Source organism: Cynara cardunculus (genome assembly GCF_001531365.2).
Source record: "Cynara cardunculus var. scolymus isolate 2C chromosome LG 10, CcrdV1, whole genome shotgun sequence".
Lineage (NCBI taxonomy): Eukaryota > Viridiplantae > Streptophyta > Magnoliopsida > Asterales > Asteraceae > Cynara > Cynara cardunculus.
The window spans coordinates 9926408-9941292 of NC_037537.1; the positions used below are offsets into that span (position 1 = coordinate 9926408).

The 14885-nt window shown below is 34.1% G+C and overlaps 1 protein-coding gene and 2 pseudogenes across 6 annotated transcripts in view; 1 reads left to right on the forward strand and 2 right to left on the reverse strand.

The window, feature by feature from the left end:
• LOC112519794 (phosphatidylinositol 4-phosphate 5-kinase 6-like) overlaps window positions 1-3693 on the forward strand; it is a 5068-nt gene extending 1375 nt beyond the window's left edge. Inside the window, exons 2-8 of one of the 6 annotated variants that reach the window (XM_025128054.1) lie at window positions 751-918; window positions 1198-1363; window positions 1450-1566; window positions 1671-1864; window positions 2247-2435; window positions 2477-2521; window positions 3276-3693. In XM_025128054.1, coding sequence (XP_024983822.1) covers window positions 751-918; window positions 1198-1363; window positions 1450-1566; window positions 1671-1864; window positions 2247-2435; window positions 2477-2521; window positions 3276-3558 — 1162 coding nt within the window. In that variant the 3' untranslated portion in view covers window positions 3559-3693. The other 5 variants (XM_025128056.1, XM_025128058.1, XM_025128055.1 and 2 more) reach the window with 5 other exon arrangements.
• Window positions 3694-9029: 5336 nt separating this feature from the next.
• Window positions 9030-10176, reverse strand: LOC112519964 (annotated as a pseudogene).
• A 1598-nt stretch (window positions 10177-11774) lies between these two features.
• Window positions 11775-13191, reverse strand: LOC112519965 (annotated as a pseudogene).
• Between the last annotated feature and the right edge of the window lie 1694 nt (window positions 13192-14885).

Genomic DNA, 14885 nt, shown 5'->3' on the forward strand with positions numbered 1-14885 from the left:
CCACCCCAACTTTATGAAATCAGTCAAGTTTTAAAATGTTATATAAGGTATCTGTTTCAGCCGATAGTGTGTATTCTATTTACCTCCTGTTCTTGTTATTTTCATTCTTTAGGGAGTAATAGTCTCACTTCACAATGGCATGTTACTCAAAATCCTTACGAAATATCATGCCAATGTGAAGAAGTATGCTTTACAAGTGCTTTCCTTTTTTTTTTTTTTTTTCATGTGCTCTTTCCCTATTCCTTCAAGATAGCATGTAAAGAGGGGAGGAGAGGAGAGGGGGATTAGATTGCTCATTATAGGAAAAATGAAAACATAAATCAATATATTGGTGATACATTCAAGTTCAACCTTTTGTGTCATTGGTGCCTTAATAGATAGTAATTTTCTCTTGTGGGAAACAATCAATGTGAAGAGGATATGGATAAATCTGGTCACAGTTATTACATATATATTATAAGTTATAACGTTTCTAAATCTTGCTTTGTAACAATAATCTGACTGAATGGTAGTGCCATAGCAGAGGAATAACTTTTCTGCAACTTCTTTTACAGGAAGTGTTTTAGCTATAGATAAGTATGTGTTCATCGTGTCTAATTTTCATGATTGCTGATTGAAGACATTTAACAGTAAGAATACTTGGAAATTCTGAATATTGTCCATGAAATAAATTTTAATATGGTAAAAATGTATATGTGGTTGTATCTGCTAAGTGTCTATACTTGCTATTAATTGATGGTGCAATTCCAGACATTCTGTAGGAAGGCCTGCTCCAACTAAATCTCTTAAATTGAAGCCTACAGCTTTTGATGCCGAGCAGAAGTTATGGACCAAATTTCCTCCCGAGGGATCAAAACATACTCCACCTCACCAGTCATGTGAGTTTAAATGGAAAGACTACTGCCCGCTGGTTTTCAGGTTAGCCTTTTAACATTGTTATATGAAACTTCATTCTCATGGTATATTCAGAAACGTTTATAGTTTGCAGTCTTATTTCTGTTTGCCTTATCTCGCATTTTCAATGTTCAGCATATATGTTTTTATCCCTTTCACACTTTTTCAGTAGTAAATCCCCCCCCCCCCCCTTGCGGGCGATATACTAGGCTAGTTCAATTTGGTTCTTATTTCTGTTTGGTCCCATGTCCTTTTGTCTTTCTGCCTCATTCCTTCACTGACGCAGTTTTGAGATGGTTTCAGGACTCTTAGGAAATTATTTAACGTGGATACGGCTGATTACATGTTATCAATATGTGGAAATGATGCTCTTCGGGAGCTCTCCTCTCCTGGAAAGAGTGGAAGCTTCTTTTATTTGACCAATGATGACAAGTACATGATCAAGACAATGAAGAAATCAGAAGTTAAAGTGAGCCAATTTCAGTTTCAAAATAAGCACGCTTAAGTTTCTTATGATTTGTTAGTAATTTAGATAAATGAGTACTACTACTTCAGGTTCTAAAAAGGATGCTTCCAGCATATTTCGAGCACGTTAAATCCTTTGAGAACACCCTTGTTACAAAATTCTTTGGACTCCATTGCGTGAAGTTGAGTGGACCTATCCAAAAGAAGGTACGACTGAAAGTAAAACAAGAAGAAAGCTATGAATTTGGAGATTTTGTTTCAAGGGGTCAGTGATCAATACCCTTGCTTATATTTTTGGATTCATGAGCCAGGTTCGGTTTGTTATTATGGGGAATTTGCTCTGTACCGAAGTACCTATTCACAGACGCTTCGACTTGAAAGGGTCTTCTCATGGCCGAATAACAGATAAACCTGAATCCGAAATCGATGCAAACACCACCCTCAAGGACCTTGATCTCAAATTTATCTTTCGGCTGCAGAAAGATTGGTTTCAGGAGTTCTGTAGGTGAGCTTATTGCATCTTCCCCATGATCTCTCTTCATTTTTAAGAATATCATTCTATGGAGATATTACATACTCTTAGAATATGTGTATCTTTGTATTTTTAGTTAAATATTTTGTATGCAAATATTCTGTGCTCATATTTGATATATCAAATATACATAAAAAGTTACATAATCTTAACAAAATATTTGCATACTAGAAATACGAAGATACACATATTCTAATACATGTTTCTTGCAGAGTGCTTGCACATACTTGTTCACATAGATGCAAATAAACATGAAATCTTGAATTGTGAAATGTGTTTTAAAGAATGTTACATGTTACTTTTGTGTTTTTTATGCTTTTCTCATTAAAGCTACTATGGTTGGTACTTGATGCAGTCAAGTGAACAAAGATTGTGACTTCCTTGAACAAGAGAGAATTATGGACTACAGTCTCTTGGTTGGTATTAGCTTTCAAGATACGGAAGCAACCGAGGGTAAACCACACAGATCTAGCACATTTTCTTACGCACGCACATGCACAGACACGCTTGTACAACTTATTGAACGAGAGGGTGCAATTATTTTGTGTATCTCTTTTCAGGGAAAGATGAACCTGATTGCATAAGAACAAGTTCTATTTCTTCTACAGATGTGGATCTCAATCCTACACGGTAAGTTTCACAAATATCATCTAAAACTCTTCGGTTGGGGGTGAGTCTTAGATAGAAAAACCCTTGGAAAGGTGATGCGCCTATGTTAGGATCAATATTCACATAATTTGTGTGCAATGATGGTCTTTGCTAAAATTCTCGTTATATTTTCTGAATTTTGTATTAGATACAGCAAAGGTTGATACTTGATAGTGAAACATTCTTGCTAACCACTTTTACTCAACCTGTAATAACTTTGGATCGGTGAAATTGTGCTTTGGTAAACAGTATAAATCAGGTTCGGTCCCAAGATTGGGCTTTTTTCTTCTCAAAGTCTTGTAGACCTTCCACCAACTACTTGACCCGTAGAAACCAGACCAAACAAACCCAGTAAATCCCACAAACCAGGGTTCGGTGAGTAGGATGTACGTTGGCCTTACCTCCAACAAGTGAGTAGAGAGGTTGTTTCTGTGAAAACCCCCATCTTGTGAAAAGGTTTTGGGAAAAAGATTTTCTTTGCAGTATGCTGCATATCAACTTGTACAGGGCAAAGATCTTGTTTCAAACATCTTTTATCATATTTTCGACATTAATGATGCTTTCCATATAAAAACCAAACCAAACAAACCTAGCATATCCCGCTGAAAGTAGGGTCTAAAAGGGGTGGGACGCACCAAGTCCCAATCTCTAAAAGGGTAGAGCGACTTTTTTCCATAAAATTATGCAGAATTGTTTAATTTTTCAGGCCTACATTTAAAACAACTAGCATTTGCAGGTGGGCTTCTGTACGGCTCGGCATCAACATGCCAGCACGGGTTGAATTCACGGTAAGAAGTCACGAGACTCAACTAGTTGGAGAACCAACTGGAGAATTCTGTAATGTCATCCTCTTCTTCGGTATTATAGATATACTTCAAGATTACGACATAAGTAAGAAGCTTGAACATGCATATAAATCATTCCAATACGATTCCACTTCCATCTCTGCTGTCGATCCCAGACTGTATTCTAAACGTTTTCGGGATTTTATATTTAGAGTTTTTGCAGATGACAGCTAAAAGTTATGCACTTTATTCGGCTCGTGTTTTCATGTTAAGAGCCGGTAGGCGTCAAATGTACAGTCGGCCGGTCAAGACCGTTGACCGTGCTTACCGATAAATGTAACTTCAGTTGTAGATTAGATAGTGGTTAGATGTTACTAACTAAAGATGGTAGATTATTTATTATCAAATGGTGTTTTGTTGAAGTATATAGTATTATTTACAGCAAATACTTACATACACTCATCACCACTTTGGTAAGATTTGAACTCTTTACGTTATGGAAGGATGAGTTGTACCATAACTCGGGTACCATTGGGCCAACGACACTGTCATTATATCAAAAAAATTGGTAAAAAAACTTGTGTATCATTTTCAAATAACACATGATACGACGTAGTATTGTCAATGGTCTTAACCGTTTTAACCGTGTCTGATCAAAAAGTGCCATCACATAGCCGGTTATGGCATAATCGGTCTTGTCCATAACCCAAAATGTGTAATTGATATGGACAATATAAGATTGGCCAATGTGTGAGTACCATGTGTTGCTTGTTCTAAAAATTCGATCCTAACCGGTTAACTTGAAGAGAAATCTATTTGGTAGGGCCCGGTTGGTTATAACTGGTTCTTAACCGATCCTCTTTAATGGGTAAAAATTTATTGGGTCTTAAAGCTTAATGGAGTTTAACATAACCATTCACCCTTTGGGGGAATGCTAAATGGATGCTCTTTTTGTGTATCATTTGACAACAAAATGTCAAATAGAATTTAGGGATAATCATATCACCAAAAATTATCAAATCAAAATAAAGAACCTCAACTTACACGAAACTAAACGTTTTTTTTTTTGGTAAAAATTTGCTGCATCAGTCATTCATCTTTTTCTTTGCGATTCTTGTTGGTTTTTTTAATTGCAAAAACGTAATGCAAGGTGAATCATGTGTAAAATAGAGTTCAGAAAAAAAAAAAAGATTTAAATTGGAGATTTAAGTGGCAATTGTTTTGTAAGAGGTTGTAACACTACCGTTCTGTATGGTAAAAGACGGGAGATGTCACAATTGGTTTAAAAAAATCAATGCATAGAGCAGCTAATAATTTACCAAAAGATAATTACATAACTACAAAGGGAGATAACGTGTCTCAAAATACGGTCCCAAAATACCAGTATATCTACATTAGTCATCAAAAGTTAACAAAAGTATGACGTAATGAATTATCTTTAGTATTGTCATCTTTGTAGCTCTCATCCCAAAATCTTTGCTAAGTCATGTACCTGCCGAGAACAAGAAAATCTCAGCTGAGCTTAATGCTACTAAACAATGAATATGAGATAACAAATTCAAAAACAATTTATAATGTTAAATGATAATTCAAAAGAAAGTAAAAATGCCGCGAAGGCATGACAAGGGTCCAAAGACCAAACCGCATCACGAGGACGTGTTGTTCCCAAAGAATGATCAGTTCATTCGGACATAAGTGAGGAAAAGGGTGCGAGCACAACGCAACAATCCTCTCCGTACATAATCAAGTCTACCTTTAAGAACTATATAAGTGAGGATGCCATGATCGTTTTAGCCATCATGGAAACATCTCAATACCGGTGCTCCCAATATTGAGTTTATAATAAAATGGTTCACAAACGATGCAATCTAACAAGTCAAGTAGTCTAAATGATCCAAGTTCCAAATAAAAAATGTACATCATATTTCGAAAGGAAACAAAAGCTCAATAGCATTTGATGAGCACAATGAGAATTTGGAACCAATGTATTCAGATTAGGAAGCCTTATACATATAGCTATCCCGTGCCAAATAAGGTATCAAATCCGTACCTTAACCGAATATGACAATTAACGTATGATCAAACGGAAATTCACGATCAATTTGACTTGCTTGCGTGCCTAACGAATGCATAAACGGGTTACTATTTGCAAAACATAAAAACCATAACATAATTATTCTAATAAAATTACTTAGGTTTTAATATACTTAAACAACATAGACTTCAAGAATGACAACCGGATACGAACTGAAAACTCAAACGTAAAACTTAGCCTTATGCTATTTCGATCCAACTGCTTCAGTCCATCTTATTTTTAAGCATTTTTACCCTGCTTAGAGACCGATTCAGATTGTATTATCTAAGTTAAAACTGTAGTTTGGTGTCATTTGAGTCTATTAGTTTTGGAATCATCTCATTTAGATCATCCATCAGTTTTATATGAATTTTACAAAACAGCAGATTAATCCCGAATATAGTGCAAACAGCCCCAAAACACACTGTTTCGAGCCAGTTAAAATCATAACTGGATTTTTGACTCTTCATGAAAGTTGTAGTGTACATTAACGTATTTCTAATTGCAAAATATGAGCTTATTCCGACTTACGGTTTGTGAGTTATACTCTGTCAAAGTACCGGACTTGAAGCTGTCCAAAATCCCGATTTTCACATTTTTCCCTAACTCACTTTCATGATCCCAACTTCAATGATTTACAATATTTAAATGTTCTAAACATACCATAACATATTAAACACCATGAAGAATCTTAATGATTATAATCCTAAGTTTGATCATACAATTTAGCTCTTTTGGACATTTAACCGAACACTTAACGTTTGGTTAATCTTATATACCCAACCTAACTATATTGAATTCATAATTTACCCTTTTTTTCTACATCGTTTTACCCATTATCATCATTCTAAGACATGTATTTAACCATAAATTGTAAATACCAATTCATATATAAATCACATACACAATTATAAATTAACCTCAAATACCCTAACATAAACATCGCAATAAAAACAAAAGAATTTATACAATTAAGAAAGGTTTGAATAGTGGATTTCGAATATATAACTGTTACCTCGATTTCCTTAGTAAACTGAGGGAATTTTTAAAGAGAAAGTAAAGTTTTTAGAGAGAGAGAGAGAGAGAGAAACAAGAGAAATGAGGCCGACGATAAGGATAATGATCCATGAATTGTATATATATATAGAGAGAGATGAGCGATCAAATGCAAGTTACCCTCTTTTGTGCAAACACTACAAACTAATCTTATCCATCTATTTTCTTGATCAATGGTCATGATTAAAATGTGTTATATTAGGAAAGTAAAAATAAAATAAAATAAAAGATTTAATGTTCAACCAAGAAAGGGTAAAATTGGCAAACAATTTTTAACATCCAGCCATATTGTTTGATCACGTTTTCAAATTTTTATCAGTGAAACTGATGTCATGACTAAAACGTTTTCGTGAAATTAAATTCATGTTCAATATTCAAAAAAGAATTACCCTCAGATTCATCTTCATTTGATCAAACATTATTGAATTTGACAAACATTTTATTAGTGAGATCGGTTTTATGAATGAAATATTTTTGCAAAATAAATAATACGATTTCTTTTTGCATAGATTCTTCCATTTCCCATGTGGCTTCCCGCTCGGAATGATTTCACCATAACACTTTTATGAATGGTATTGACATTCGTAGCATTTGTCTCTTTTCTCGACTAACTATCGCCTCTGGTTCTTTAATATAAGAGAGATTTCTTTCAACTTTGTCCAACGAATAATCAATCACGTGGAGAGGGTGATAATGATATCCACAGAGTGATGAGATACGGAAAACGTTATGAATATGTGATAGTTGAGGAGGTAAGGCTAGGCGATACGCCACCTCTCCAACTCGTTCAAGTATTTCGAAAGGTTCAATATATCTCGGACTAAGTTTACCTTTAATTCCAAATCTACGAATACCTTTTAACAGTGAAACTTTTTAGGAAGACATGATCACCCGTTTGAAACTCTAAATGTTTTCGATGCTTGTCAACGTAACTTTTCTGCCGAGATTGAGCCTCTTTCATTTTTTGTCTTCGATCTCAACTTGTTCAGTAGTAATCTAGACAAGTTCGGGTCCTTCGATAGTTCGTTCCCCCACTTCATCCAATAGATCAGTGTTCTACATCTCCGACCGTATAAAGCTTCGTATGGGGCCATGCTGATACTGGCTTACCTACTATTGTTATATGCGAACTCCACAAGATATAGAGACTCGTCCCAACCACCAGACCACTCAAGAACACAAGTCAATAACATATCTTCTAGAGTTTGAATAGTTCGTTCGGTCTGACCTTCTGTTTGTGGATGAAAAGCTGAACTCATAGTCAATCGCGTACCCTAAGCATGGTAAAGACTTTTCCAGACTCAAGAAGTGAATCGCGGATCTCGGTCCGATTGTGATAGAAATTGGCGTTCCATGCGATCTCACGATTTCTCGCTGAAATAGATCAGACAGTTACTAACATGGTATGTCTCCTGTATAGGTTGGAAATGAGCCGATTTTGTCAAACAATCAATTACTACCCATATAGCATCATGTCTTTTCTGAGTTTTCGACAATCCTGTCACAAAATCTAGAGAGATTCTCCCACTTTCAAACTAAAATATCTAATGGTTGTAACAATCCGCTAGCCCGTTGATGTTCAATCTTCACTTTCTGGCAAGTAAGACATTTTGCCACGTATTCKRCTATATCTCGTTTCATACCGTTCCACCAAAAGTACTGTTTTAAATCTCGGTACATCTTAGTGGATCCGGGATGAATCGAGAATAGTGAATTAACGCTGAATCAGAAAATTCAACAACCGAATACAGAAAACATACAATCTTCATTGATCGAATATGAACAAACACAAAAACAAACAACATTTCATCAAAAATTCGATAAAAAACCACAAATTTAATGAGTTTCTAGTACGGAAGAAACTTTCCAAAAATTTCAAAAATCCTTCAAATTTTCACAATTAAGCGCTCAAATTTACAAATTATTTGAATACAAAGATTCTAAACAGTAAATCACTCAAGATTAACAACAAATTCAAGATCAAACAACAACAATTATAAGATTTTTGATGAGAAATAGAAGGATATGCTCAAAAATATCAAGAACACATAAAGAAAATAGTCTGAAAATGTGCAGATTTCCAGAATTCTTTGCAAAGTTTCTCGATTTCCGTGCAATTTCTTAATCAAAATTTTTGTAGTTTGCTCTGATACCAAATGTGAATCCCATATTGTTTAATCAATTTTCATGAATGATCAAGAACACCAAAATGGCAAATCAAGAATCTTGAATGTAGTAGAAATTAAGAGAGAATCTAAATCTTGATTATTGATCTTCAAAGTGAATTACACCAACAATGATTAGACAAATAAAGTATCCTCACACAAGAGTTATTGGTACATTCTTTTTCGCAGTATTCTTTTTATCTAAAGAAAAAACTTTTCTTTCCTCATTTAACGTTTTCTTCTTGACAACAATGCTATCGAACATTTTCAAATGATTCTTTTCACAATCATTCAAATACTCTTTCTTCTCATTATCAAACTTGGCTCTTTCTAAGATGATAATTTGTTCAAATTCAGAGATTTGCTATGAAAGATTTGTAGAATTCAACTCTAATGCTTTTATTTTGCTTTCAAAAAAACATCAAACCTCTTTTCATCCTTTCGATATCAGTATTCCAACGGTCCTCTTTGGCCTCATGGGTACTTTTAAGTAGTTAAATTTTGGAAATGGACTGTTGATGTTGGTATTAAGTTCTGCGATTTATCCTCACAAACTGATATATCAGCTACATATAAGGACACTTCTTCTTGTAATACAATAACCTTGTTTTTCTCTGAATCAAATTGCCTCTTGCTCAGTTGATCCAAGCTCATGCTTTAGCTTTGAAATTTCATCCTCTGCTGTTAAGAGTTTCTTTCTTGATTCCTTTAACTGCAGTCCCATTATTTCAATCTCACAATTAGAGTCAGAAATCACAAGTTTAAGGTCAGCAACTTGCTTTTGTAGCTTAATCACTTTGGCTTTCTCAGCTTCAAGATAAGCATTTTGCGTTCTAATACAATATTGTGCCAACTCCAGCTGAGACTGCATCTCTGATGCAATCTCAATAACTGATTCATTCTCATGCATCCTGCTCTTCAGCTTAGTATTTTCATCTTCAAAAGTCTGTAGCTTTGTGTTCAAACTGACCAACTCTTCTTTCAAATTAGCGAACTTTTTAAGCAACACTTTAGAGACCTTGGTTTCTTTTACCTTCGATGCATCATCGTTAACTGGTGAAATTAGAAGCTTGTTGGTAGACATAAAAGTTTCTGAATTAGAATCTGACGATAATGAGAAGGAAGACTCTGAGCCTTCTCTTCTAGAAATATAAGAACCAGCGCCACCAGAGCTCAAAAGTACATCAAAATCGATTGGTGTCCTAAATTTATGTCTGTTACTCATTTGGTCAGGAGTAAACATTTGAGTAACTTGAGGAGAGCTCGAATTAGAAGCATCAAGATGCTGCTTTTCAATCCCAGATGGACAGTTCCTGCTGAATTCTCCAATCAAATGACCATGTGGATCAGCCAATACCGTGTACATGCGTGATAACTTAGCTACCTGTGTTGTCAATTCAGACTTCTTGTGATCATAAATTTCGGCAGTCATTTCAAAGAAATCTCCACCCATTCGATTAGCTTAAGAATTTCTTCGACACACTTCTAGAACCCTTCAACATATTCTGCAAGGCATGTAGAATTTTCCGGAGTTATTTTTGATTCAACACACTCCATATCAAGAGATCAATTGCTCTTTCAAGAACTTAAAATTGATTGGAGAGAATCGATTGAAGGATGCAATAATCGCTGATCAAGAAGACGAAGGCTTGTTTTCTATGTCCTTTACAAATAGAGAGAGAGAGGATTTGAAGACAAGGAGAAATCTATCAGCTTATCCTTATCTTTTTCAAGTAATTTTCTTTCAGCAGTCATTTCAATCTCAGCTTTATAAATTTTTTTTGTCAGCTCATCATTCTCTTTAATCTGGTTTATATTCCTTTCCTACAAATCAGAAGACAAGCCTTTATATATGAATTCATCTATTTGTTCTCTTAAGAACTTCTTTTATTCAACAGCCATTTCATAATCTTTTGATAGACTTTTAGCCCAAGAAATGTTTGAATGATTCTCGTAAAACATTTTAAGGCATTTTTCTTGTTCCAATTTATATTTCTTTTCTAGCTCAAAATTTTTATCTTTTTAACTCTTATTTTCTTTCTCAAGACTTAAAGCCATTTGAAAAGATTCACAAATATTGATTAAACAAAAAAAATATCTCTGTAGTTCAAAACTTTGATTAAAAAAATCAAACACTTTTCAATTAAACCACATACAAAAATGGTCACCACATTCTATTTCTTATCCAGATATATGAGACTCCGGATAAAATCTCTGGATGTTTTATCAAAGTCAACAAGATTATCGGTCCAGAGATACTCGTCCCCGGACAAAGAGTTTTCAGACACTTAGCAATCCCGAAAAACAACAACACGGACAAAGAATCACAAACAAATGATATCGGACACTGGACAATCCAGACAACTACCAATCCGGATGAAATAACAACAATTGAAAATCAACACAATACACCGGATAACAATGAATATTCAACAACCGGATATGACATAATCCAGATAACTATCAACAATTATTCAATGTTCAAATATTTACCAATACGGACAACAAACAAACATTCAACATCCGGATAGAGACACAAATACGCTCAAGCAAAAAATTCAACAACCGGATACATAATACATACAATCTTCATTGACCGGATATTAACAAACACAAAAACAAACAACAATTCATCAAAAATTCGATCAAAAACCACTAATTTAATGAGTTTCTAATACGGACAGAAACTTTCCAAAAATTTCAAAAATCCTTCAAATTTTCACAATTAAGCGCTCAAATTCACTAATTATTTGAACACAAAGATTCTAAACAGTAAATTACTCAAGATTAACAACAAATTCAAGATCAAACAACAACAATTATAAGATTTTTGATGAGAAATAGAAGAATATGCTCAAAAATCATCAAGAACACTCAATAACACATAAAGAAAATAGTCCGAAAATGTGCAGATTTCAAGAATTATGTGCAAAGTTTCTCGATTTCCGTGTAATTTCTTAATCAAAATTGCTGCAGTTTGCTCTGATACTAAATGTGAATCCCATATTGTTTAATCAATCTTCATGAATGATCAAGAACACCAAAATGGCAAATCAAGAATCTTGAAAATAGTAGAAATTAAGAGAGAATCTAAATCTTGGTTATTGATCTTCAAAGTGAATTACACCAACAATGATTAGACAAATAAAGTATCCTCACACAAGAGTTATTGGTGCATTCTTTTTCGCAGTATTCTTTTTATCTAAAGCAAAAACTTTTATTTCCTCGTTTAAGGTTTTCTGCTTGACAACAATGCTATCGAACATTTCCAAATGTTTCTTTGCACAATCTTCCAAATACTCTTTCTTCTCATTATCAAACTTGGCTCTTTCTAAGATGATAATTTGTTCAAATTCAGAGATTTGTTGTGAAAGCTTTGTAGTATTTTCAACTTTAAGGCTTTTATTTTGCTTTCAAAAATCTTTCTTTCATCATCAAACCTCTTTTCAGCCTTTTGATATCAGTATTTCAGCGATACTCTTTTGCCTCATGGGTACTTTTCAGTAGTGAAATTTTGGAAATGGACTGGTTGATGTTGGTATTAAGTTCTGTGATTTGATCCTCACGAACTAATATATCAGCTACACATAAGGACACTTCTTCTTGTAATACAATAACCTTGTTTTTCTCTGAATCAAATTGCCTCTTGCTCAGTTGATCCAAGCTTATGCTTCAGCTTTGAAATTTCATCCTCTGCTGTTAAGAGTTTCTCTTTTGATTCCTTTAACTACACCCCCATTATTTCAATCTCACAACTAGAGTCAGAAATCACAAGTTTAAGGTAAGCAACTTGCTTTTGTAGCTCAACCACTATGGCTTGCTCAGCTTCAAGATAAGCATTTTGAGTTCTATTACCATATTGTGCCAACTCCAACTGACACTGCATATTTGATGCAATCTCAATAACTGATTCATTCTCATGCATCCTGCTCTTTAGCTTAGTATTTTCATCTTCAAAAGTCTGTAGCTTTGTGTTCAAACTGACCAACACTTTTTCAAATTAACGAACTTTTTAAGCAAAGCTTTAGAGACCTTGGTTTATTTTACCTTTGATGCATCATCGTTAACTGGTGAAATTAGAAGCTTGTTGGTAGACATAAAAGATTCTGAATCAGAATCTGACGATAATGAGTAGGAAGAATATGAGCCTTCTCTTCTAGAAGTATAAGAACCAGCGCCACCAGAGCTCAAAAGTACATCAAAATCGATTGGTGTTCTAAATTTATGTGTGTTACTCATTTAGTCAGGAGTAAACATTTGAGTAACTTGAGGAGAGCTCGAATCAAAAGCATCAAGATGCTGCTTTTCAATCCCAGATGGACAGTTCCTGCTGAATTCTCCAATCAAATGACCATGTTGATCAGCCAATGCCGTGTACATGCGTGATAACTCAGCTACCTGTGTCGTCAATTCAGACTTTTTGTGATCATAAATTTCGGCAGTGATTTCAAAGAAATCTCTATCCCATTCGATTAGCTTAAGAATTTCTTCGACACACTTCTGGAACCCTTCAACATTTTCTGAAAGGCATGTAGAATTTTCAGGAGTTATTTTTGATTCAACACCCTCCATATCAAGAGATCAACCGATCTTTCTAGAACTTGAAATTGATGGGAGAGAATCGATTGAAAGATGCAATAATCGCTGATCAAGAAGACGAAGGCTTGTTTTTTCTATGCTTACAGATAGAGAGAGAGGGCTTGAAGACAAGGAGAAATCTATCAGCTTATCCTTCTGTTTTTCAAGTAACTTTCTTTCAGTAGTCATCTCAATCTCAGCTTTATAAATTTTCTTTCTCAGCTCATCATCCTCTTTAATCTGGTTTATATTCCTTTCCTACAAATCAGAAGACAAGCCTTTATATATGAATTCATCCATTTGTTCTTTTAAGAACTTCTTTTCTTCAACAACCATTTCATAATCTTTTGATAGACCTTTAGCCCAAGAAATGTTTGAATGATTCTCGTAAAACATTTTAAGATATTTTTCTTGTTTCAATTTATGTTTCTTTTCTAGCTCAAAAATTGTCTTTTTTAAACTCTTATTTTCTTTCTCAAGACTTAAAGCCATTTGAAATGATTCACAAAAATTGATTAAACAAAAAAAAAGAGATCTCTGCAGTTCAAAACTTTGATTTAAAAAAAATCAAACACTTTTCAATTCAACCACACACAAAAATGGTCACAACATTTTATTTCTTATCCGGATATATGAGCCTCCGGATAAAATCTCTGGATGTTTTTATCAAAGTCAACAAGATTATCGGTCAAGAGATACTAGTCCCTAGACAAAGAGTTTTCGGACACTTAGCAATCCGGAAAAACAACACCACGAGCAAAGAATCACAAACAAATGATATCGAACACTTGACAATCCGGACAACTACCAATGCGGATGAAATAACAACAATTGAAAATCGACACAATACACCGGATAACAATGAATATTCAACAGCCGGATACATACAACTCCCATTCAATGACCGGATATGACATAATACGGATAACTATCAACAATTATTCAACGTCCGAATATTTACCAATACGGAAAACAAACAAACAAACATTCAACATCCAGATAGAGACACAAATACGCTCAATCAAAAATATCAACAAGAAAACATACAATCTTCATTGACCGGATATGAACAAACAGAAAAACAAACAACATTTCATAAAAAATTTGATCAAAAACCACAAATTTCATGAGTTTCTAATATGGCAGAAACTTTCCAAAAATTTCAAAAATCCTTCAAATTCTCACAATAAGCGCTCAAATTTACAAACTATTGGAACACAAAGATTCTAAACAGTAAATCATCCAAGATTAACAAAAACTTCAAGATCAAACAACAAAAAATATAAGATTTTTGATGAGAAATAGAAGGATAGGCTCAAAAATCATCAAGAACACTTAAGAACACATAAAGAAAATTGTCTAAAAATGTGCAGATTTCAAGAATTATGTGCAAATTTTCTCGATTAACGTGTAATTTCTTAATCAAAATTGTTGCAGTTTGCTCTGATACGAAATGTGAATCCCATATTGTTTAATCAATCTTCATGAATGATCAAGAACACCAAAATGGCAAATCAAGAATCTTGAAAGTAGTAGAAATTTAGAGAGAATCTAAATCTTGATTATTGATCTTCAAAGTGAATTGCACCAACAATGATTAGACAAATAAAGTATCCTCACACAAGAGTTWTTGGTGCATTCTTTTTCGCAGTATTCTTTTTATCTAAAGCAAAAACTTTTATGTCCTC